Here is a 23,695-nt window from a genome sequence, read left to right as displayed (position 1 = left end):
CAGTTAAAGAAGTGTTAATTGACCTTTGGAATCACCACTCCCGAAGGAGGACTTTAAACCAAAATGTGTTCCCATTTTTGGATGACTAAGGAAAGCAGCTGCCATAACTGCAGCACCTTGGTTATGGGGGAAAAGGCCTCAAAACAAAGTTCAAAACTTAACCTTCCCAGTGAAAACTCAACAGGAGGAGATACGCTTCCACAAAGTATAAATGAAATAAATTTCACCTAAAACGTTTCATGCAGCCACAATCTTCCCCTGCTGTCTGTATTACAAAGCCATCATGCAACTCCACAGCACCCGCACAGCATCCCCCGCTTTGCTCCGGCCAGGCAGGAATTACCGTTTCATGCCAGATTTGAAACATTAGACTCGGATCCTCCTGTTCATGGGACAGTATGTCCAGCCACAGAAATACTGACTGCGGGGCTGGGGGAAAAGGGAAGGAGGAGGACAAGACAGGGAATGCAGAGGAAATGGTTTGAGCTTGCACCTTCTCTAATTAATCACAACACAAACCCAAAGGACAGCCCTGAGCACGACGCTGCCTGGTCACTGTAGCCCATCACGTGTTTGTCGTGGTTACTTCTAGGTACAGACGGAGTTCACCTCACTCACCCATCATCTTTCATCTTTCACCTCTTGCCTTCAGCTGGATCTTGAGTGGGCAGATGGTAAGCTGATTTTGCTATACAGCAATCCTGGTAAAGCTACATTAACTAAAAAGAATACTACAGCAAAAGTATCAGCAGCACATTTCAGAGCTCAGAGGGCGGCAACAACTTCCAACATAAGCAGGCAATTCCAACCACTCTGAAATATCACAACCTTGCCAAAATTAAAAAAAAAAATAATGGAGAGGGGTTATATTGCAGCTCCAGATCAATGGAAAGGATATCTGAATCAGTCTCCCTAAATTTATTTCATGTATGGTTTATACTTATTTTTATCCCCCATTCATTCCTTGAATCTCTTTATAACCCAGACAATGAGAAGTACAACGAACCCACGGTGGCCGCTGAGCCCAGCTGATGCCCAAGCACCTACCTCTGCCCCCTCGTCCGACAGCGCAGCGCTCAGGCGGGTGCTCTGCAGCAGCTCAAAGAGGTCGCTGCTGGATTTCCTCTTCGCCTCGGACGCGGGACTGCCTGCGGCTTGCGTCTCTGGGTGGGTGACGGTCACCTCCGTGCGTGACGCCTGCTGGGGCGCCCATGGCCAGTCCTCTCCCACCGGCCTCACCGAAGCGCTTCTGCTTTTCAGGGACACCACAGACCTAGAGAAGCTCTTGGGGGAGCAGCTCGACAACACCCGAGTACTTGAATAAGTTGTTTCTTCTTCCGTAAGAGTCTCCACCTCCAGCATGTCAGGTACCGACACGCTGAGGCGTCGGTCCAAGGAGTGGACCTTCCTCTCCACTATTTTGCTAGACCTCCTTTTCGTCTTCTTCACACTTAGGTTTTGCAGGAACGGTCTAGTTTTCTGCTTCAGGGATCCCCAGACAGATGCTTTATCCAAATCCATTGTTGCAAGGGGAATCTCAGCAATGTCTCCTGCACGAAACAGCTTCAGCGATTCCCAGGGTGACTAAAAGGAACATAGGAAGAAGGCAAGTCAATCACGAAATTGAACAGCCGCTGAAGATTATGATTCACGTTGTCTCATCTTGAAACTTTCAGTCATTTTTTTCTAAACAGTTAAAACATTAGCAAGAGCTTCCAAATACAATCTGGTGGGTAGGTTTGATTATTTAGGAGGAAAACAGCCAGAACAAGTATTTAATCCTACACTAAAATGCAATGTCTGCCCACTGCTTTATGATTGCTAAGCGGAGACATTATATTTCTTCCGCTGCCAAGTCCCAATCTGCAAAAATTCGAGATTTATCCAATTTGAAACTGTTTCTGTACAAAGTTTACTGATGGGAGTTAAATCACAATAATGCTAGCACACGAAAGATGCTGGCAAAGCTGGCACCATAATTTCTGCTGATGCTTTTGCAGCCTGTGTAGGTTTTTTTGGCTACACGGATTGTTGCATGACATCTTAGTGGACAAGCACAACATGAAAAGCAGCTCCACAAACTAAGGGGCTGAGGAGGACACACAGGACAAGAGAAATCCCAGCTGAGACCCCCAAACACTCCCTTACGTTAACCCACTGCCAGTGAAAGCTCCTGCTGCAGAATTAATTTTCCTCATAAAGAAGGCAACTGAGAGAAAATGAGGCCAAAAATGGATGGATGGATCACTAACAGATTTTGAAGACGACCTGGTGGACCCGTCTTTGAGTTGATTCATCCTAAGCATTTGTACAGTAGGGAGGGACAAGAAGAGAAGAGCCAAAACAAAATCACCTACTGTATCAGCATTGTAAGGGATCGGTTGAATGGACACCTCTGTGCACAGGAATATCCTCACGGACAGCGTCTTTCGTGATTAACAGCTGAGCTACCATCCTCATTCTGTGAGGCAGAGATAGTCAAATCATCATCAAAACTCATTAAGAAAAAAAGCAGATGAAACCTGCAGGTTTACTCATTTACATTCCCAAAGACTCACGCACAGAGATTACAGTATATACCTGTGTCCTTATAAACATATACCCGATAACTACATGCCTGCTGCTTCCAAAACTCACAGCGTATTTATATTCTAACAGTTGCATAGCTCACCAAAAATGACTTATCCCACTGTTTTCCTAATTAATAGGGAACACGCCAGAAAGGGGAATAGAAATACAACCATTGAATGAATCCAGATAGAGTAATCACTGCCTGCTTTCAAAGAAATCTACTCTTACATTCGTTAGTTTGAATGAGGCTGTATAGATAGTTACTTAATAACTTCTTTAAATAATTTTATGACTAACCCCACCATACTTGCAGAGTGTTCAGGCATCTACAAAAAGTCCTTTAACTGTATTACTATGTAACTGAAGCTGCACAATCCTCCCCCCTTTTATATTGGTATATAAATGATTAATATCAGCATCATTATATTCAATACAAAAAACCAATAAGCTTTAATTGCACTGCATGCATTCACAAGGCAATAACAAATTTTCCCCAAATAGGAAGACATGCTAGTATAGATATGTCAGCTTAACACAGTATTTTCACCCCTATCTCCAGAAGTCAGATGCAGTATCAAACTGCACACGGACAAACTGAAATTATTTTTTCCCTCACAGCATCACTGGGAGGCAAAAACAATTTTCTGAACCTCACAGAGGAAGATTTGAGGCACACAAAGGCATGACGGGGCTTTCTTTTCTTACTGAACTCAGGATGAAGTACAAGGTGATCAGACTTACAGGGAGAGAAGAAAAGAAATAAATGCCAACCATCCTAACACATTTGACCGGAGAGGTAGGAATGCCCATGTAGGAGCGGCATCTGATGCTCTGTGCAAGCTCAGAGACATGGCTGAATTTGCTCTCGTCAGCTGATAGCTTTCACGTGGGCTCCTCCCTCTTTAAATGAAAACTTGACACAGCAGCCGCAGGCCTCCTTGGTAGCGTTACATCACATGGCAGTTACAGAAATTATTAGGCCAAACACATTTGCACAAAACATTATGAAACACCACCGTTGGGACTCATTTAAACAACTCATCTACTGCCAGTGCTCTATGCTTTGCTCACCTACATGCATGGAAGCCTGCTGAAATAAAGGCATTGTAAATAAAGGCAGGCCCCAGCTCACAACCGCCACTTCCCCAGGCTCTTACTGCTTCCTATCCCCTTCCTGTTATTCTCCACCCCTCTCATTTTGACGACCCACTGCTGTCATTGTTATTTGGTTTGCTTTGAGATTTTTGTTTCCTAGCAGCGGACTTGTTCCTGTAGGTTTTTCCGATTACTTTCCCCCGGTTGAATTTTTTTTCCAGTTACATTCCTTCAGTGGCTGAATAGAAATGCCCACTCAGCAAGGATGGTGCAGGGACCGTACTGTATCTCTGACACCCATTTGCATTTAACTCAGAATGAGCAGAGTCCTCAAACAAGGCAAAATCACAGTGGGGGGGGGGGAAAAATAGGGGAAAAGTTTCCAGGCTTTGGTCAAGACAGCAGGGGTGGCTCCAGCTACCCGCCGCCTGGCAGCCCCTGCGCTGGGGCAACGCGGTGGTGATCTTTGCTGTGTAGGGAGCACCAGGTTGCCTGAACTGAGGCCACAGAAGAAACAAGCCCATCCTTGGGTCACCAAAGAGTTTGACCATACTCTGCCTCTGGACCTTTACACCCACGCTCCTGCTGCAAATTAATCCAATTGATGGTTATAATCCACAAATAAAAATAAATACACAATCTGTTCTAATCTGAGGAAAGGGTAAATACAATCTGAAGGGCAAATGCGCTTTGACATCAGCCATCCACAGACTGCCACGTTTTTCACTTCCCCAGTTCAAGCAGAAGAAACGCATCACCACCACGACCAGAAACCTGTTCCCCAGAGAGGCCACTGGAAGACGAGGGATGGGGACCACGCTGCCCCCCAGCGCAGAGCTGGAGCCAGGGGTGCCAGGCTGCCGGGGGCACTCCCGTACCACACCAGCACGTGGTCACATGCACAACTGTTCTTTCTTCCTACATTAATTTTTTTTTTTTTTTTTTTTGCTTTTCTTTTCCATACTGAGCAACATCAATAGAAACATGTAATTTTGAAGAGAGAGAAATTCCCCCTTGCTCGTAAAAACTGCTGTCTTGGTACAAACACGTTGTTTACATACTCCTTATCCTTCACAGGCCAGAAGTGTTCCCGCTTGCCTCAGAAGTTCAGTGGCAACTGGATCGCCAAACATTCCCTAAGCAACCACAGAGAAAAGCGTACTTTGCCAAATTCCTGGTCTAAGCTTGGCCTCCTTATTCTTTCCCTATAATGTCAAATTGTAGCAAAAAATCAGCAAACAGTAATCAAAGAGAAACTTTTCCTGTTATCAATTTTAACTTTGTGGTTTTTAATTTGATTGACTCCCTGTTTTTACGTAATAGGCTAAAAAGATATTTTTTCTCCTATCTTCTTCAGTCTTCTCTTTAATTTGCTGCTAAATCTCGAATGCTCAGAAGAATCCATATAGTTTAATCTCTTCCTGCAGCGAGACACCTTTTGATTGCACCTGTCATTTTTATTGTATCCTCTTCTCTTGCTGCCTCCTCCTTTTTTGGAGGAAATACGGCAAGAAGGAAAGGATTAGTGACAAAGTAGTTGATCACAGCTCACCATCTGACTGATATAACAAATATTTCTAGTGTTTTATCCTCCTTTAAGTATCTCCTAATTACAATTCCTGGGATTTTTTGTTTTTGCTGTGGTTTGCTTTCTCTCACTATAACACTCCCTACGTACTCCCTTAAACTGTTATAATATTTAGAGCTAAATGCTTTTTCTAGATGTTCTAACAGGTGGCTGTAAGAGATATTTCAAATGCCATCAAAAGCCTAGAGAAATCATTCTGCAATTCTACTTCACTTACTGTCTTGTCAGGAAGCCAGAAAAGCCACAAGTGAGAAATACTGCAAGACAGTCTGAAAACATTATAAAAGTGCCCAATGTAACTAAACTGGCAAACAAACCCAAATTGATTTACATATTGGAAATTATGGAATACACTTTATCCACTAAGTAACCATTCCCTGCACACCCAGAAATGCACAATGCTCACTGAAGCAGCCCCAAAACACTCCCTGCTAGCACTTTTAAGAAGCGTCCTTAAAGCCAGCAAGAAGATAAAGATGCAGCTGTGTGTACCACCACCGCTATTACAACTTTTATAAATCTAGTAATCATTGTACTCAATTTGCCTATCCAATTAAGGTGAAAACATCGGGTCAGTTTGCATGCCATCCATCTTCGTAACGTCTGAGTCAGTCAGTATGTTTTCAGCTACAGCTAAATGCTAGCCAACATTTCAAGCCATCGCAGCTGAAAATACTAATGTGCATTACAGGCTGTTAGGAAGATGTTCCTCGCTCACATGCTTCTTAAAATGGGTTCAAACCGGAGGGAACTAATGAAGCTCCCTCATTGTAAAAACTCTGTTGATTCTGGCTGTTCTGGCATAGGGTATTCACCCCAAGCCCTGCCTGCCTGGCGCAGATTCACTGGATTAAAACCTAATGCATGAGACTTTGTACAAGCCACAAGCAAAGCTAATTATACTTCTGCTGTGCAGCATAGTATTTGGCTATTAAAAGTTACACTAAGAGTATAACCCCTTTATATTTATAATTTCTGATTCAGTGCACTAAGACATGAGGCTGCCATCAAGGAGGAGATAAGGGAAAGGGGCTGGAATCCTCTTTTCACAGCGTTCTTTCAGCTTTTTGCCATAAATTCTACCCTCTGGCCCTAGGAGCCATAAATTAAACCATTCCTCCCTGAGAAAAAAGGAAAATATCAGGAAAATAGCTCTCAGCTGGTTAAACAACAACTGTATGTGCTGGGTGGTTACTTCTATATCAGATCATACTAAGTACTCCAGGTTTTTCTCATCACTCTGTCTAGAACACAGTCAAATACGAATCACTTCTAAGAGTGGAATTACTTTAGAGAAAAACCCTCCACTTCCTTCTTTGCAATGGCCTATTTCAGTACCTTATCTAGCAACGCAGTAGCTTTATGATAAGCATCAACAGCCACGGAAATAAGAGAATATCATCCAAATAAAGCAACCGTTTGTTCCGAGTTACCAGGTTCTCCTGGAGCTTTCCATCCATTTTTACACTCATGTATGGTATTTAAAATATTTAAAAGAAAAGGGAATACATTACCAGGGCACTTCCTTTGAAGAAAATCCCAGAATCCCAGGTTGGAAGGGCCCTCAGGGATCATCTAGTCCAACCTTTCTAGGAAGAGCAATACAAGTTCGAAATGAAAGGCTGACCTAGGTGGGCCTGAGGCCATTCCTCTCCAGGCATGATCACAGAAGCTAACAAGGGACACTGAGTTAGATACGCACATCACAACACTGAGAAAATGAGACAGCCTTTTCTTCCTGCAGCTGTGTCTTACAGCATATGGTAAATACCTGAACCTAAGTTTGATAGGCACCAGAAAAAGCCTAACCTCAACCTGAGTCTTCACAGGCTAATTACCCTGGGGAAATCAGTGTTGGAATTATTTTTAGTACTAACAAGCGTCAAAGGGAGTGCACTGCTGAAGTATAGCTAACGTCTTCATTGCATAGGCGACTTGCTGCAAAAGCAGGGTCATGTCTTGGCCAGTTTCCAAAGCGTTTGAGCTTAAGCTTCACCGTAGGGCTTCAAATGATGCCAGTTTGATACAGAACCTGCTCTTCTATTGCTCTGTAGTTACAGACCGATTTGCAAAGTATAGTGGGCTGTTAAACTTAAAGTTAAAATAAAACAAAATCTTGATCTGTTCCTGTCAACCAAATGAGTACAAGTGCTTCATAAAAGACAATTTTATATGCTTCAGTGCTTGATTATAAATAAGATGACCAAAAGAAGCCAGCATTATTTTCTTGAAGCTGAAAGAAATGTACAGTCTTTGCAGAAGATGATCACAAATACTAGCTAGGGTAAATACAAAGCTTAAGGGAAGCAAGGTTCTTATATGCAGATAATACAGGCATCTTAAGTTGGTTGGTTTTTTGTTTTGGTTTTGGGTTTGTTGTTTTGGCAGGGGGTTTACAGATCCCTGGTGGTTTAGGCTCTGGGCGTTTAGAACCCATGCTTGGCTTTTAATTGGCTCAAATATGATAGGCTCCACCTTTCACAAACACATGAAACAAGCACACATCTTCCTCCACTTATCACACAAGAGAGAGGAACAGGGATGCTCTAACTCTTCAGAGACTCTTGCACAATCTGGAGAGCTTTCTTTTCATTTATGAGCAGGCACTAACTATGAGAAGTAACAGAACAACCAGCTGCTACAAGCATCTTAAAATAGCATCTGGTAGTGAAAGTTACTGAAAAAAAACCTGCACCTGCCTCCAGCTTATGAGAGTATTACTTTTGGTTTGTTCCTGTCTATTCTAAAGCAGAAGAAAAATGATGAGTACGTATGGGGGAAACGAAGAAGGAAGCGTTTGGGTGTATTTTTTTACCAAAATATTTCACAAGTTCCTTCCACCCTTTCAGCTTCCTTCAAAATACTGTAGCTTGTAATTGTACCTGTGCAAGCCAGAGGGCCCCCGCAGTGCTATCACAGCCGCTGAGCGTCAGACCTCTCCAGGAACACCTATGCATGAAGATATGCTTCCTGCAGCCCTGTACTGCAGGGGATAACATACATATCAAACCAGGCTCCAAGAAAGATCCTGGAGTGACAGATCCTGCCCTTGGAAGGCACTGTGCCATGTGCTGAGATCATGCCAGCAAGCGGGATATTTCTTTACCGTTGGCTATGTATGTTTTATAATTTGCCTCATTGTCCCCAGTGGCATCAGGTGATCCCTAGGAAAAGTGGTACCTAGAGCAGGGGAAGAGGGAAAGTGGATGAGCAGCAAGGGGAAGAAGAGATGTAGCTACAAGCAGGGTAACAGTGAGATCAGGAGAGCTCTAAAATAAATAGAAAAAGGGAAGGTTTATCAGAGCTCACATGAGGAGCAAGACAAGATCAGGAGAGAGGCAGGGACTCATGTGTTGAAGGAGCTAGTGCTCATCCAGAGGAGCTCTGGTGGGAACCCAGCCCTGCAGCCTCCTTCCTCTGCACTGTCCCCTTCAAGCCCTTGTTCATCTCTCTCGTTACAAAAGGTGTATTTTTATAACAAGAGGTGCACAGAAATAGATCATCGCTTTTCATAACTCTCAAGGAAAACAAACCGAGGAAGGAAATTGGAGACTCATTTCCACTGGAGGCCAAATCAGCTAATGCCTTTTACTAGCACTGAAGACACATATTTAAATAAAAGAAGTTTGTGCTTGTATGCAAATTACTTTTGTGTATGCCAGTATTGCTCCCTAAATCATTACTGTTGCTGTCACACTACTTACCAAAACTAAGTGACTATAGAGGAAAGATCTATTAAAAGCTCTGCGTGATTCTTTATTTAACAATTCACCGAAGTGGCGTAAACAGAACACTTTTGATCTGTAGAAATGGCCTGACACTGACTCAAACAGGACACAAGCCTGCACTAAGCGGGCTCCTTTCTTTCTTACTACAGTGTGTTCCTCTTCCCAACGGCAACGTGGCACGTGCCAGGGCCAGAGCTCACGGTGAAAGTTGGGTACACAGGAGAGTTGAGATTACTCTGAATCTGCATTAACCTCTATGATTAAATGTCCTTTCACATTTATCAACTCCTTACTGATTGGGTATATCTCTAGACCCAGTGTTTTCACAGTTTCTTAATTCAGAAAGGCAGGAGGCTGAAGACAACTGTCCCTAAAGAAAACAGAGGTTGGTGTGTTGTAGCATACCACTGAATGAGGGAATTGCACCAGTAATAGCCCTCATTCTCTGCAAGAACCCCAAGTCTTAGAGAAAATCACAGCACTTAGATACCTGATGTTGTGCATTGCCACTGAGAAAGCTGAAAAGGAGACTGGAAAACCCACACACAAAGCCCTTAGGAAGCTCTTGGTAAAGTCAAACGTTTGAGGGTTTCAGTGCCATCTCCTGCACTATCACACAATCATCAGTACAACTAACTTATACCTAGTTAGCAGTACAGAGACTGATGATGGACAGAGCCCACAAATACAAGTGAAATGGAGAGCCCAGGAGAAGCCCAGGGGAGTTTAAATAAAGAATAAAAAAATATTTAGCATTCAAAGCAGTCATCAGATCCTCAGCCTCGGAAGGCTCTTAATCATAGCCACAGTGAATCTGTGTCTGACCTCCAGGCTACAACTGGTAAACAAGTGTTTACTTGGGGGGAGAGAAAAACTCCTCCTTGTCACTGGCATGTTCTTCTAGTGAAGTGTTGCTGGAAGACACACAGTATTTCTTAAATCTACAAGAAATCAGCTGTGAGTATGCAGAACTATTGCACACTTATTCCCACGTTACAAGCCCAGTAACTTAAGCACAAAGCTCTCCCATGTAATTTTTTTCAAAGTACCTGAACTTTTTAGTGTGCTTCGTGGATCCTCAGCTACTCCAAAATTCAGTTACAAAGGATCCTGAGGTAGGACGCTCAGAAAAATACTGAAGCAGGAACAGATAATTACTAGGGAACAACTCCTGAGAATAAAGATCTTTGAAAGCCATGGTTTTGTATCAGCTAAATGGCAATAAGGGTATGGTACACCTGCTACAGAAATGGGGGGAAAGGCAGGTTTAGAAGAAATTTTAACAATCGGCAACAAGCTATGCTTTTACAGATTACAGTAGTTTAGATAAGAATAAGCCATAAATTACACGGCTGACTTCATAAAGTTAAGCAGCAAAACTGATAACAAACGGTATAGAAAAGAGATACATACAAACTAGTCACTAATGCCCAGAAAAATTCTCTCGCTTAAGCCTGGCTTCTGGATAAAACTTGCAATAGCATGATTCTGTTATACATGAAAAAGCAAGGAAATGCATCAATATACCTTCCTCCTGGACTGAAGGAGCTTCATCCTCCTTATTCATAGCTGTTATTCTGATGAATAAATTTCATCCTGGGCAATAACTTCATACTTTAAATAGGAAGAAGCCAATGCATGCAACTAAAACCAGTCATATTGCTCCCCTGAAGTCATGACAGTAAAACATTAAGTGCACAAATGGCAGCATAAACCTAAAGACTCCTTTAAACTTTTTGTTTTCCAATTGTAGAGATTAAATCTATACCAGTACATGTCTCTAAATGCCAGTCATTTCTCACAGAAGAGAACCAGCTTTGAGGTTTATCTTTCCATGCACCTTTTGAGTTTTCAGCCTCCCGGCACTAGAAATATTCACCTTGCCTCCGGGTTCTGTTACAGCATTATTTTCCCATTGACAAGATCAGATCAAGTTGGTAAATTTAAGTCACGATCATTGACAATTATACTCCGGCACTTCCCAAGTCTTAACGCTTGGCTTTCGGTTTGCTAAAGCTGAAGCCCCTAAATACTGACATCATTATCAAGAGACCCACAAACTATGATTCCAGTAACTATTTTAAGTTTGAATAAAAGGGTCAAAAATTAAAATGTAAGTATTTGCTACAATCCCATGCAGGGGTGAATATTCAAGTGACCTGTTCAGGATTTTACCTGCAGAAGTTTAGACAACCTCAACTCTACAGCAAAGCCCAGTTTTGTTAATTCTGGTGCATTCCTGGAAGTGATCTAATACAAAAAGCTCCCCAAAACAGAAATATTAGCATTGCTGAGTTAGGATGATGCCTCCTTTACTTGCACTTGCTGAAGTAATTTAAAAGTCACTTTCAGCTCTTCTCAGTTATTTGTTTTATATGACAAACCTGCTCTGTAGCTTTCATTTTCTACATCTTCGGCATCATTGTAGTTACAGGCAGCTTTTAGGTAGGAACTAGGCTTATTGATGTTACACTGGCATTCTGGTCACTTGATCTGATGTCATGGGCAATTTTCTTCAGTGCTTTCTGTTTCTAACCCAGAATTCTCAGAAATATTCTGTCCTCTCTGAGCCCCAGTAAGGGCTGCTTTGGTATTACACGGTTGTGAGTGCATGCCCTGTCAGCGACTCAGAGATGGGGTCCTCGGTACATGGACCTTTGGTCTTGCCCAGTATGGCCATCATCACATTGCACAGAACGAGTTGCTGGAGCTGCTACCTGTGTTAGCCCTGACTTTGGGACACCACACAGCAGTGCTCGATCCCAATGCCCGCCTCACCTCAGCATCTTCAGCACAACACTTTTCTCATTCACACCTCCCTGAAAAGCATTTTGGGGGAAGAGAGAAGGAGGAAACACCCCACGCTTTGAAGAACGCTGTTATGGACCAGTGATTCACAGAAGAACTTGCACGCATCTTTAAAAACATCATTTATTTCCACTGTACATCAAATGATGGGGTGAAGATGAGAGAGACCTTATCTGTTGGCACAAGAGCACCAAACCTCAACATAAAAGTATTTTAAATAGGATGCAAGAGATTCTCCATTTAGAGCCAGAGTTTGCTGGATTTTATTCCATCTCAGTTGTGTCAGACTGAAGAACACAAATCCTGGGTCCAAACAGAGAGCTCCTGGCAGCTACATCCAGGTGGCGGACCCAAGAAGATGTTAACAACCATCCAAGTCAAGCTACTTTTATTGTGAAAAACTGTGGGCACATTAGACAGTCCTTAAAAAACATTTTAGTCCTGATTCATCCAGGGTAAATTTGCCTTAGGCAGGGTGGGGTGAAGTTAGCTAAACTGTAAATACCTTCCCTTAAGCATGTCTACAGCTCCTTGCTCATGCTGCCCAACCGCGCTCATTTCTCATTTCTACGCTGTTACCACAGCAGAGGTTTTTTGGTTTTAATTCTCCTCTCATGCATACATAGCTCCAGGCGGGATAGTTTAGAACAGATCAAACTGACCATTACACCTGTCATTATCACGCCCCATTCACATATTCTCAGACTAAATGGGACATGCACAAATTATAACCACTTAGCCCATAATTGACAAACAAAATGCAGAGTTGATTAATCATGGATGTTTAGTTATGGTGAATAACTAAAAGGCATTTTAGTTCAGCTATCATAATTATACAGCCTCCTGGTTTTGTTCACGGACTAAAACCACATAGAGCTCAAAACCAAAACTTTTGCAACAGGTGTCAATAAAAACCTTTCAAGATGTAGCAATGCTTTTTAATGCATTTAAGAGCCATCCACGTTCCAGTTACCTGTGTCTAGCAGATATGGGCAATAGCCACTAATTTGGGAAGTGTCCTGAAACACAAACTGCTTGCAGTCAGCTAAAAAGATGAGGTTTGCTGGTTCAAGCACCTTTTGCACCTAAGTGGATGAATGCTTGATCTTCAGCTTTCATTTGCTCAACACCAAAGGCTAGATAGATTTTTTGCTAAATGTTACGATCAGGCATCCAAGATTGCTTGGTGGGTGATAGGAACCAGAAACCATCCTGAACTGGAGGAAACAGGCTGGATTTCAAAATGCAAATGTCTTCTCTTCCCTCGTAATGAGATTTGTGTCCTAAATTATAGTTTTACAAAGCTGAACAAGAGTCAGCCACTTATACACTAAGAAAAAAAAAATAATCACACCCCAACCACAGAGGTGCTATCACAATTACCACTATCTGAATTTGGGTAGGGAGTGTATATTCTAAAATAACTATAAGCAACCCCAAGTAGCAGGACTTCTACAAAACCCACTAGAGTATATAACTGGAATTAGATGTTTGCATTCAAAAAGAAAAACAAAACAAAACAAAAACTCTACAGTTAATTGTTTCCAAGCACAAGAAACCAGGAACAAAGGCTGCTATTGAATGAGCATTAATGATTTGCCATTTGGTTCTGCAGATGTTTCCCACGAGGGAAGAGACAAAAAAAAACCATTCCACTTGAAACCCAGGGAAGCAGCAACAAGGAGCTGGTTATGTTACTTCATTCATTTAGATATTTTTATTTGAAACTGTGAAAAACATTAGGATCAATAGGATTTTACTTTAAGGGGAACTTGTATCCAATAAAATTTCAAAGGACAGAGCTCCATAATCCCTTCCCACTTAAACCCAAATGAGCCAGGCTTTTTTAAAAAAATTCACCTCCATGACAATATGAGCTGAAGGAGCCTGCCCCATCCTCGCTGACGGCTTCAGATCATCGCCACCTCCTCATCAATGGCAGCAGAGACAAATGCCTGCTCATATAAATTAGTGTGACCATCTCATTTCCATTAATCTCCATTAGGAGATTATGAAACAAGAAAGATTATATAGCCTGTCCTGGCCAAAACTTACTTCTAGAGTAAGTCTTATGTATTTAGGAGCAAAGAAGAATGAAATCCTTTTCAGGACAACAGAACTGCTCTGCATCTTAATCTTACAGTGTTACACAGGGTTAGAAATCTTTTATTTCCGAATTAGCTCTTATCTCTGATCTTAAGGCAAAGCTATACAATTCCAAGAATCTCCAAAACAATGAAGTCTGCTCAAACCTAAAGTTTCCAGTAAAGCAGAATTTACTTTGCAGACTACAAATGTAGTTCTTAGGAGTGGACAACAGGAAGAATTTTCAAAGGTACAAGTATTTCCCAGAAAGGAAGGATATGAATAAGATATCCCTTCTTTTTTTTTCCTCATTCGAAAGGCCAACAAAACAAAGATCTCAAAACCTACATTACTATGTTGCTTGTATTTTAGCAAGTTGTTTTTGTGGGAAAGTGAAAACAAGCTAGTGAAGGAGCATCTGTGTAAATACACATGAAACAGGCACCCACCACAGCAGGCAGAAAGGTCACCCTCTGGGTCATGTAGCTCCAACTCTCACCATACGCTAACCAAGAAACCAGAAGCAAGCAATCAAGCTAACTAGATTTAATTAGGGACCACCAAGAAGCGTTATCAAGATGCTCTCCTGTAAGACCAACGATGGTCACACTAGGCATCCCGCCTCCCCACGTGAGGGAGCTCTCTGGTGGCAGGGGAGGCTGGACACCTTCGCGACCAACCTGGAAATGTCCCAGCTCTAATTCCACAAGTGGCCTTCAAGAATTCCAGCTCAAGGGTCTGTTATCCTTAGAAAAGGAGCAGCTGAAGTCAATGGGAAAGTGTGGACACACGCGATTTGTCACCATCAGCCCTGATGCAGCGTTTACCAGGAGGAGGTGTCAGTGTAAGGGTCTAAACCAAAGGCTAAAAAGTAAAATGTCTAAAGGTCAGGAGATTGCTTACGTGAAGATAACCAGAAAAATAAGCCTCCTTTAAAAAAAAAAGCAGTATACATTTAAGAAAACAGAAATCAAGACCAAAATCATAACAGCCTCCAGATTTTCACACAATAATCCAATTATTTCATGAGTGATAAAACAATGAAGCTTTGCAGCAGCAGTGCAGCCTCGCAAAATGTCAGATCAATCTGCGTTCTTAACAGACGGGTACGAACCGCCAGTTAATCAAAACTTAAGGGAACACAACATTGAGCACACTATTTACTGTAGGTTTTTCCCCCAAGTGTGAAAATTGAAGTTACACGTAACATTCACCTGCTCAGAACTGTTTTGGACAAAGCAGTAGTGATCTGAGAAAAACCTAATGAAATTTTCATCACATATAGCATGTGAGCGGACCACATCGCTCCAAATATTCAATTTAGCCCAATAAGCTGCCTCTAACTCTGACCAAAAGCAGATGCGTGGGGAAAGAATATAAGGTCAGGAAATGATATAGTAATTCTGCCTGCAAAATAATCTGGTTTCCAGGAATCTGTGATTTAGGGGCTGCTTCAGCTGGAAATTGTATCTGCATGTTTGTGATTAACAGTCCTGGCATACTTTTTCTCTATTAATTTGCCTAACAACTTTTAAAATTCATTTATATCTTAAGCAACGGGAACATCCTGCAGTAATGAGTTCCACAGAAAATATTATGCTTGTGTGAAACAGTATCTTCTCTTGCTGAACAGTACCTCAGAAAAAATCATTGGATTTGCTCATTTATTCTCACCTCTAAAATCCTATCTGAAATTACGAGTAATTGTTCTCCATTTACTCCCTTTCACTAAGATTTTAACCACTTCTGCATTTTCATTTTCATTCCCAATGATCTCTCTTAACTAAAAAACACAGATCATTCAAGGAGCCTTGTTAAAGTTGTACCATCCAAACATCCTCACTGGCACACACAGCAGGCATACAAAATCTTTTTTTTTTTTTTCCTGACAATTGATTTGTCTGAATTTATAATGCAGTACAAAACAATCGAAGTCCAAAACCGTTCTAGGAATGTTTCAAGAAAAGTTGATTAACATCATCTTTTCCACAGTCTTACCATTCGGTGTAACTAAGCAAGTATTTTTTTAAGTTGAAAGAATAGGTTAAAGGGTTTTTTAATCACCTATTTCTTAGTGCAGCTTTTTTCTAAAGGACTGCATTTTTTGATAAATAAGAGACTTAGTAATTCCCAAATGCTTTTAAAAGTTATAGCAAGAGCTTCCTTTATATCAGGGCAGAGTAGCTACGTGATGAATTAGCGCAAGTGAAGTTATACTTGTGCAGATATGCACCCAGCACAGCGAGACGTGCTGCAACGAGCGCGGCAAAAGTTGAGTTTGCTTTCGCACCTGGCATCCTCAGGACAGGACAGACAGACTGCACACCTGTAGTGCTTTCCTACTCATGCGATACCCAAAATCCAGGGACGATGGAGCACATCTAACAGAAAGGAAGCCTCCATTAACCAGCCTTCCTTATTACAGATTCCTAAATTGGACCAAACCTGCCTGCCCACACAGGATCACCCCACTCCTTGGCAATGCTGGTAAACCTGTAGTTACACCCAAACTAATCCCCTCAAGCGAGAAATTGCCAGGTGTATAATAAGGTGGATCAAATATTTGCTCAAACACGGGAGACTTGGCCCAGTTTCTCTTACCGTTCTCTGTCTCGTTAGGACCCTCACGCAGAAGGCAGCGGGGAGTTAATCCTTGCGCAGGACACAGAAAGCAAGCCTTGCTATTGAGACACACAAATGGCCTAAATACGAAGCTCCCCTCTGCTTCTATAATTTGATTTTATAGCACCGGCAGCTTAGAAAACAGAGGTGCGCTGAGGTACAGCTGTTACGCTGATAATTTGAAATCCAGGTTTGAGGGGTTTGTGTTTCATGGCAGCCTCACAATCGTGCAAAGACCAATTTAGTCTTGAGAAACAGGACCCAGGAAACATTTAACTGCTTAACTTTGGTCAGAATAGATTGATGAAAAATATTCCTTTTGCTTATAAACAAGCTTCTATGTAAGTGCGTTATCTAATAAATACAACTGGAAGTAAAATGGGAATGTGGGAAGGGTGCCAATGTAAATCCTCCAAATCTGAGGAAATCGGGAACAATTTTCCACTCAAGGGTGGAAATGGCACAGAGGAAATGCAGAGCATTTTTAGCATGCTTTGCTCTCCTCTCTGCTAAGGTAAAACTTCCCTCTCTCCCACACCAGCAGGCTGCTGCCCAGGCAGGGGGACCCCAACCAGCACAGAGATGCTAAGAGAGACCCCACGTCTCTGTACCTTGGGAGACTGAAATTCAAAGCCCCATACTAAAATTAGTTCATGGTATAGGAGCGAGGGACCAAAACAGATAAAACCTGAGGTCCTTGTAACAAAATGACAGCACAAGCTGTTACACGTGCCCTGCATGAATTTCATGGCCCCTGGGGGAGGCCTCATGGCAACCTCCAGCTTTCAATAAGAATTTAGTTTTAGAGATGAGAAGGGTAAATCAGCACAATGGAGACTGAAGCAGCAGAAGCAGACACTCGGTACTGCCTGGAAATCTCAGTGGGAGGAACTGAGAGGCTTCTGGGGTGAGGTTTATCCCCTGTCCTGAGCCCACTCTGGCCGCGCACACGGCCCGACCCCAGCTTCATCACAGGCAGCCCCAAATCCCAGTGAACTTCAACATTCAAAGCACATCCACTATTCTCCTCAGAAGCATTTCTTGCCTGAGCAGGTACGTTTTTGAATAATTATCTGTTCAAGTAAGAGGAATTTCATCAGCACGGTTAGTCGGAAAGCAGCTGCTTATATTACTAAATGCAAAAAGCCACTGGGAAAAAAACTTGCAGTGAAGTTGAGCCAGTTACGGTATAATTACCTCAAATGACATAAGCAGCGCTTCTAGCCCTCTGTTATGGTCTCATGCACTGGCCAAAGAGGGAATGATTACAGGAACCCACGTGCTGTTTAGACACCCACCTTCCACTGGCTGCTGATGACAGCAGCAGCCCTCCTTGCACCCTTGTTTCTTAACCAACACCTTAAATACATACACCTACAAACTATTCTACAGCTTCTTCAATACAACTAAACAGTTCTTAACAGCGCAAAATTTACCACCCGTATGGAAAAAATGAGAAGTACCAAAAAATTAAGAGATAAAATGAAAATTTCTTCTCTGCACCATTTTCTTCAAATTGTTCTTCCCACAGCTACTGCAAAATGAAGCTACACATACCAAATCAACCTTCAGACTACACCGTATGAAAGTCTATTTGCTTTATGATAAGCTATTTTATAACAGGGTCGAACAGCAGCAAGAGATCAAACAAATAAGATTATTACACAACTACACCCATTCATCCTGACAGCTAAATCTGCTCACTCAACACTATCATCTTCTGCCAATGAATCAAAATCACTGCAAAACACATGACAAATTCTACAGCTTAATCGTGGAAATTAATATAAAAATATCCAGGTGATAATTCCTGTTTTCTTAGTGATACAGTAGTAATTCAGCTTCCAGTGTGCTTTGAGCAGCTGACTGTCACAAAACTAAGGGCACCGACGGGTTTCTTGCCAGCGTCCATAGTTGTGCTATGCTAACGTCCCTGAGAAATTACGCTATTTTTCATTACGAGCACACGAACAGTTTTTTTAAAGAACTATACATCTTAAATCCCCCTCAAAGGTACTCTTAAAGCAACTTTGCTACGTCGATGTAGTCGTGTGAATATTTTTTTTGTTGTTTGTTTGGTCTTATTTTAGATAAGCGGATTATTTCCTTAACTAAAACCAACAACCAACCAACTCAATTTCAGGAAGCGAGTACACATAAGGATGAACCGGTTCAGTGAAAGGTGGCTGACAGAGGTGAGCGTTTCTCCAGCACAATTTTCTCACCAAACCAAACCAGTTCACACAAGGTCCAAGCACCTCACGCAGCATCACTAAAGCAACACGCAGCAAAGCGAAGCGCAGAGTAACCTCGAGCCTCCCGCTGCAAAGTTACTTCTCTCGGACACCTGGGAAAGTAAGAACGACGGCCGCCACGCGGCTGGCACAGCCCAGGCGAAACCCGCCGAGCCCCCAGCACAGCAGCACATAAACCCCCCGCCCCTACAGCCAGCTGGGCTTTTTCTCGCGAAGCGGCTTCACTCCGGATTTAAAGCCGCGCGACGGGACGCGCCGAGCAAAGGGAAGGGCGAGCAGGGGGTCCCCCCGGGGAAGGGGTTACCTGTCCGCCGGGCAGAGCCCGCGGGGGTCCCGCGGCCGCCCATCGCCGCTGCCGGGCTCGCTCAGCGGAGGCGCTGGGTGCCGGGGCGGCACGTGCGGCTGTCGCTGTCACCGCCGCTGTCGCCGCCCGCCCCCGCCTCCCGGGGCGGTGCCGCCGCCCCCCCCTCCCCCCCCCGCCGCTGCCCGGAACCTCCGGGGCTGACCGCAAGCCGCCCCCGGGAGCGTCCCCTCCCCAGCATCCCCTCCCCAGCACGTCCCACCTGCCGGCGTCCCCCGCTCCGCCGACCGTGTCCCTCGGGGGATCCCCAGCCCCCAGAAGAATCCCCTCCCGGAACTTCACCCTTCCCCGCCCCCCACATTATTTCACCCAAACCATTCCCCGACCAAACCCAAACCCCCAGGGGTTTTGTCCCCAAAGTCCGGGGCAGGGGGAAGGCAGTGGCAGAGGGCGGGAGGGGGTGGCAGCGCTCCCCTGGAGGGCCCTGGGTGAGGGTGGAGCTGGAAAGGAAACTGCGTGCATGACTACAGCCAAAGGGAAATAAAATCAACAGCAGCACTGCCACGTAACGCTTTCTTGGCTGCATCTCCTGGTGCCTAACAAGGGAGCCAAGAACCACAGCTGTGGGTCCCAGGCAAGGAAACTGAGGCAGGACTGGGCGAGAGGACTCGCTTACCTGGCATGTCTGCAGCCGAAACAAGGTCCCGCACGTGTTTCTTCATGAGTTTGCCACGGCGCGGAAAGGCAAACGCTACCCAGCAGCCCCTTCAACACCAGCTTGTTTCTGGAGCGCTCTGCGTTTCACACTTTACCACACACCTTCGCAGAGATCTCGCGCACATCACGCGTCACCACTCCCGCCCGTGATGCTTAACCACCACTGAGCATGGTACCGCTCCGGAGGTGCGGAGCCACGGCGGGGAGGGGAAGCTCCGTGGTGGAATTTATTTACATTCCATGCCTATCATTCTGATCAACAGAAACGTCATGTTATTTAAGAGCATAGCTGACGTAGTGACACTCACCTCATGTCATCTATTGCAACTTGGCGATGCAACCGCGTTACGCCGTTGCAAAACAGAAATTGCCACGCGCATGCGGTAAGAGTTTCTCATAGCGCAAAGAATCGTTCTACTAACCACTGAATAAAAACGTGGGGAAAACATTATAAAAGCCATTATTCCAATTCTTTCAACCAAATCTGGAGAGGAGGAATTAACAGATACATACAGTCCCTCATGGATGCAACAAGATCAGGAGCAAGGAACTACACGTCAGTAAGATTATTGCTTGGACATGTGAGCAGTTTTACAGGATCAAGGTAAAAAAACAAATTGGCAAAGCTTTATTTTGCCTCCTGACTTAAAGATCATGCTTGAATAGCCAGATCCCAATGTTCCAGCACAGCCTCAACGACAACATCAGTTACTGTGGTCAATATTATGTCAAGAAGTATGCAGCAACTCCTAAAGTGCATATAACTTTCGGAAGTTTGCTGAATGCCGAGCAGGCCAGTTTTACTCTGCTCACGCAATCAAAAATTTAAGGGGAAGTTGGCTGAGAACAGAAAACTAATCAACCACCTAAACTGAAACCTGAGAAGAAAGAAAACTCGTGCCACTAATATTTTTATCATCCTTTCATCTAAACCAGGAAAGGTATCAGATTCAGATAATTAGCTAAGTTTGGAACAAGACCAACGTAATCTTTAAGATACTTTTCTGTTAGTTCTGTGAACCCACAAAATGTGTACCAAAAATAGTTCTGCGCGTGTTTTGTCAAAGGCTACAGCCAAAAGAGAAAAAGCTGTAAACACACCCAAGGGCAGTCTAATAAAGAAGGCTGCTGGTTTTTTGAGTAGCAAAAAAGAGTAGCTTGCGTGTGTCTCTGCCAAAATAAAATGTAACATTGCTCCTTGGATGCAACAGGAGGAAGGCAGAGATACTAAATATTCAATTCTTGCACCCAGTATCCACCAAATTGAGAAGAGGTTGCCATGAGTTAGTGGCAATAAAAAGACAAATCAATTAACTATTACAAGACTGCCCAAATACAGACTCTTAAAAAAAGTTCGCTCGAGAAATGTTCTTCCCTTAGACATCCTGTAACTGTATTAAGGTCTGAGTAAATATTAAGGTGTCTTTGGTGATAACTGCTGCAGCTGCCTTGGAACGTGCCAGTTACCAGGACTACCTGTGGCCTTTGTGTTTTACCTCATCAGGTCCGTGTCACTGCTTGTATTTGTCCTACAACAGTGCCTATGCAACAGGAGGGAAACCAGTACATGTGCACCGAGTGCTGTGTTGGGAAAATAGTAGAATGATGGGACTACAGTAAAAAGATTATTAAGGAGGTGCTGATGGAGCTGAAAAAAACCCACCAAACCCTTGTTCTATAAACAGAATTGGTTTTGCTTGTTCGCTGAAGACATGCCACTGCAGATATATTCAAAGTGAGCATTCACATCTGGTTTCTAGTTCCTGTGAAGGCCAGTGGATGTGGCGACCCGTACTACTCCTCAGCCCCTGTAGATGCTTTCCTCGTTTAATCTACTCATGGTCCTTTTTCCTCTGTTTGATGTATTCCTAGTAATCTATAACTTTTTCCCTAAAACACCCAATTATAACAAATAGACAAGAAACCAGAGTTCTTGAGAACTTGTCCCATCTTTACCTTATACTTGAAACAATATACCTATGTACTACTAATCATGTTAACTCTTCATATTTTTAACAAACGCCAGTGCTTACTTTACTTATTCTGAAAAAAAAAATAGCCTTTCACAATTCCTGTAGACAGTGTATTATACTGTATGCATATAGTACATCTGGAAAAAACCTATAAAACAGAGAGATATCGTGTGCTATGGTCAGAGCTCCAATCTGACGGCTTATTGGAGATATTTCTCGGCTAACTAAACATTTCCTGCTGTGTGCTGACTTTTTTTTTCAGAAAAAAGCACACACTTGTTTCTGCTTTCTAAACTCACACTTTACGAAGCGGAGTTGCAAAAAAAGAAATCCTCACTGCATGGTTGAAAGGGAAGTGACGAGAGAAATCAGCCCAAATTCGGTGAGAGGCACTGCAAGGACAGTGGTGGGATGGCACTGAGGCCACAGCACGCTGAATGTCAAAGCTCTCTGCTACTTCACTGCTGACCATGAAAGGAAATGGAGGACAACACTGGGCAGATCCTCTGGGGAATAACTATGCATCACTGGCAGGCTGAGGGGAAGAGACGATGGGACATGACACTTTGGAAATGTCACCAAAACCCTAGTGAAGGCAGCCAAATATAATTGTAAAATGTAAGGGGGCCAATATAAGGATATCTTATAAATGTATCCAATGCACTCTGAAGCCATCAACAGCCAAGCTATTCATTATTATAATATTACCTGATTAAATATAGGACTTAGAGATAGACACTAATGAAATCCCACTACAAAGCACACCATGAAAAAATGAACACACAACTAAAAACACAACAAACAAAAACATTTCAACAGGAGAAATTTAAGTGTGTATACCTGAACAAGAATCCTTATTACCTTTCCAGGAATATTCACAAGGAACCACTGTACACCTTCCCTTCATGCACATATATGTTTTTCTTCTAGATTTTAAGGATAGCATTATCATAGAATGGGTTGGAAGGGACCTTAAAAATCATCTAGTTCCAATCCCCCTGCCATGGTTGACTAGACCAGGTTGCTCAAAGACCCATCCAACCTGGCCTTGAACACATCTAGGTATGGGGCATCCACTGCTTCTCTGGGCAACATGTTCTGGTGCTCACTACCCATATAGTGAAGAATTTCTTCCTTATACCTAATCTAAATCTACCCTCTTTCAGTTTAAAGCCATTACCCCTTGTCCTATCACTACATGCTCTTGTAAAAGCCCCCCGCCCCCAGCTTTCTTGTAGGCCCCCTTCAGGTACTGGAAGGTTGCTATAAGGTCTCCCTGGAGCCTTCTCTTCTCCAACCCCAGCAGCAGGAACAGCTGAACAGCCCCAGCTCTCTCAGCCTGTCTTCATAGGAGAGGTGCTCCAGCCCTCTGAACATCTCTGTGGCCCTCCTCTGGACTCACTCCAACAGGTCCGTGTCCTTCTTATGTTGGGGGCCCCAGAGGTCAACTCCAGGTGGGGTCTCATGAGAGCAGAATAGAGGAAGAGAATCACCTCCCTGGACCTGCTGGTCACTCTTCTTTTGATGCAGCCCAGGATACGGTTGGCTTTCTGGGCTGCAGGCGCACATTGCCGGGTCACACTGAGCTTCTCGTTAACTGTTATTGGTTCCTTTGAGGGAAGAAAAGAGAAAAATATATAATTGAGACCACAGTTGTCGTTATCAAATGCTACTCATCTTTTATGTGAATGTCTCATTTTCTCATAAGGGAAAGAAAAGCCACCTTCTCAGCAAATAAAAAAATACAACTTTTCTTTTGGCCTATTTTTTTTTCCCCTGTAGCCTGACTGCTGAAAGAAAAGATTACCTCATTAGCCTTTATCAAAACCTGGCCAATGTGGATCAATGTGAAGCTGCTTAAGATATTGCTGTTAGCTGCATCCCGAATGACAGATTCAGCTGCAGCCTGTCAGAGATGAGTACCCAGCCCACCCCTCTGCATAGCCTGCTTC

General features: G+C 43.3%; 1 protein-coding gene across 1 annotated transcript in view; it reads right to left on the bottom strand.

The window, feature by feature from the left end:
* The window catches only part of MCTP2 (multiple C2 and transmembrane domain containing 2), a 125,181-nt gene extending 106,001 nt beyond the window's left edge, over nt 1-19,180 (bottom strand). The window contains exons 1-3 of the mRNA XM_075100636.1: nt 19,057-19,180; nt 2,358-2,461; nt 1,048-1,584 (exon numbers count right to left, since the gene is read on the bottom strand). Coding sequence (XP_074956737.1) covers nt 1,048-1,521 — 474 coding nt within the window. The 5' untranslated portion in view covers nt 1,522-1,584; nt 2,358-2,461; nt 19,057-19,180. The remainder of the gene's footprint in view (nt 1-1,047; nt 1,585-2,357; nt 2,462-19,056) is intronic.
* Nucleotides 19,181-23,695: the final 4,515 nt, after the last annotated feature.

Source organism: Phalacrocorax aristotelis, chromosome 7 (genome assembly GCF_949628215.1).
Source record: "Phalacrocorax aristotelis chromosome 7, bGulAri2.1, whole genome shotgun sequence".
Taxonomy (NCBI): Eukaryota; Metazoa; Chordata; class Aves; order Suliformes; family Phalacrocoracidae; genus Phalacrocorax; species Phalacrocorax aristotelis.
The sequence above is the reverse complement of the archived record's forward strand: the minus strand, read 5'-3'. Positions and strand labels throughout refer to the sequence as shown.